The following is a 2,405-nucleotide window of genomic DNA, read 5'->3' as shown; positions in this document are numbered from 1 at the left end:
TGTCCCCTTGTGGATGTTTCGTAGAATAAATAATAAGGAAAATCCATGCCTTGCTCACACAGACTCTCTCACTGTTTATCTCACAACACACACCTCTATCTGCAGCTTCATGCAACCATCGATTAGTGATTTCATGTTTAGTCTGGGATGTGAGGGGTTGTTTCGCTCTTTGAAGTGAAGTGCTGGAGGAAAGGAGTCCATGCTCCACCAGCACTGTGTCAAGCAGTAGCACTTCAAGATAACACTTTCAATGTCAACAGATGGCCCACTGATATAATGGGATTCTTCCATAAGTATGTTAATAAGTGAATATTTAATCATGCTCTCTGTCAGAAGCTTAAAATAAAATTCAAATGAATGCGATAAATATTATAGCATGGTGGCCCCTGCTTGTCAAATAATATTGTGAAAGGATCATAAATGTGGATATTGTACACAAATATGTCGCAAGTGAATACGTATATATAATTGTTTAATTACTTTCAAATTGTATTTTTTATATATTATTTAAGTAACTATTAATTATTATTACCACTCTTATTATTATCACTATTAATTGTTTTACGTCTTTCTATGTGATGTTTTATTTGCTTATATTAATTTGAAATGACATATTAGAAGTTATAAATAAACAATCAGACTAAAGTAGGACATTTGTTATAATTTGGAATTTTGGGAGGATCCATTTGTTTTAAGGAAATAATTCTCATATTAAATTGCATTTATTTTATAATTATAATTATTTTGTGCCATTACTGCTTGGTTTGAGGTCATTACTGTATTTGTATTTATCTCAATATCTATGAGACTGTAAATTATTGAATATTGCAGGTTTAGCACATGGCAGTGGTCTAGTAAAGAGATGGTAAAGCAGCTTTCACACTGGAAACATGCAGAATTTGCAGTTCCATCTTGGGTCCCATCTGTTGCTGGATCACAGACCGTATCTGTGTGGCATTTGGGCTTGACCTGAAAAAAGTTCGCGTGACAAATCTCATGCAAATCCATGGTTTGTGAAAGGGCTTTTTTTACTGCCAGATTCAAGGTGGTGGCAAAGGCAAAAGATTAGCACACAGAGTCATGTTGGAAGCATCGCACCTCCACCAAGCCCTTCATCTCCATCACGGCCCAGAGCAGCACTGAGTCTGCGCAGGACGCTTACATGGACGGTCCCGGGACACGGTGCGAGCCCGTCCTCCACTCTGGCCTGAGCAATTCCACTGAGAGCATTGACAGCATGAAAGCGCTGACGGCAGCCATCGAGGCAGCCAATGCTCAGATCCACGGCCCTGCCAGTCAGCACGTCAGCAACAGCACCATCACCATCAGCACTACACCCCCCTCTCCGCTGCCCATGCCCATGCCTGTGCCCGTCCCCGTCCCCATCCCCATACCAGCCCTGGAAGACGTCCGCAGGGATGTGCTCAGGAAGAGCAGGTGCCTTTCTATTGGCATCCAGGTGAGTGAGATTCAGCGATGTTTTCATTGTTTATTCTTCTCAACACTGCTGAGATGTTCCTGCTGGCTATTAGAACACCATTTAGTTGTAATATCCACTTTAATGTATTTATCAGATGTTTGTACACAAGATTCTTAAAATATATATTCATACAAGTTCAGTCTTATACAAGCTGGTCTTTTTATTTCTGTATACAAACCCACACAGGTTGAGTTGGAGATTTGTTTCCTTCTACCTGAGGTAGATGATTCTTCAAATGAGTGTGGAGGTGGCTGGTTTACTGTGTAATGTGTTTAAACAGGTGGATGGGCCTGAGGACCAGGAACTGGAGGACCAGTACAAATTTCAGTCAGTGGGGATTCAAGTTGAGGAAGAGCATGGGTGAGTCTATGTGTGTGTTTGTGTGCTCTAAAACAACTGTTTCAGGGACAAATAGCACCCCAAAGTCACTTTCACTATAGTAATACTGTGAAATATTATTATTACAATTTAAAATAACTGTTTTCTATTTAAGTGTATTTAAAAATATAATTTATTCCTGTGTTGGCAAAACTGAATGAAAACTCTTCGGCCATTACTTCAGTCTTCAGTGTCACATCAGCCTTCAACAATTATTATTGTATGCTGATTTGATGCTCAAGAAACATTTCTTATTATTATCAATGTTAAAACAGTTGTGCTGCTTAATATTTTTGTGGAAACCATGGTACCTATGGTCTGTTCTGAGTCTTATCTCTTATTCCCCATGACTCCAGCAAAACATTCCTGGCCTCTTTAATGTGCTTAGCTGTGTGTGTTGAAGAAAACTTAAAAAACGTCCAGCATAACGGTGGGCGGCGTTGACTTTTTGCTCAAGTAATGGCAAGTTACTACAAAATATGCATTCCCAATGTGTACGATATTCACACAGGTCCACACCTCTAATTTTAAATTCAGAAGACTTGCT

The 2,405-nt window shown here is 39.5% G+C and overlaps 1 protein-coding gene across 1 annotated transcript in view; it reads left to right on the top strand.

Moving 5' to 3' along the window:
• The first annotated feature begins 1,101 nt into the window (after positions 1-1,101).
• The window catches only part of LOC107732592 (disks large-associated protein 1-like), a 6,644-nt gene continuing 5,340 nt past the window's right edge, over positions 1,102-2,405 (top strand). The window contains exons 1-2 of the mRNA XM_016543959.1: positions 1,102-1,459; positions 1,761-1,840. Coding sequence (XP_016399445.1) covers positions 1,163-1,459; positions 1,761-1,840 — 377 coding nt within the window. The 5' untranslated portion in view covers positions 1,102-1,162. The remainder of the gene's footprint in view (positions 1,460-1,760; positions 1,841-2,405) is intronic.

This window comes from Sinocyclocheilus rhinocerous, unplaced genomic scaffold, assembly GCF_001515625.1.
Source record: "Sinocyclocheilus rhinocerous isolate Xijiao unplaced genomic scaffold, SAMN03320098_v1.1 scaffold1420, whole genome shotgun sequence".
Taxonomy (NCBI): Eukaryota; Metazoa; Chordata; class Actinopteri; order Cypriniformes; family Cyprinidae; genus Sinocyclocheilus; species Sinocyclocheilus rhinocerous.
The sequence above is the reverse complement of the archived record's forward strand: the minus strand, read 5'-3'. Positions and strand labels throughout refer to the sequence as shown.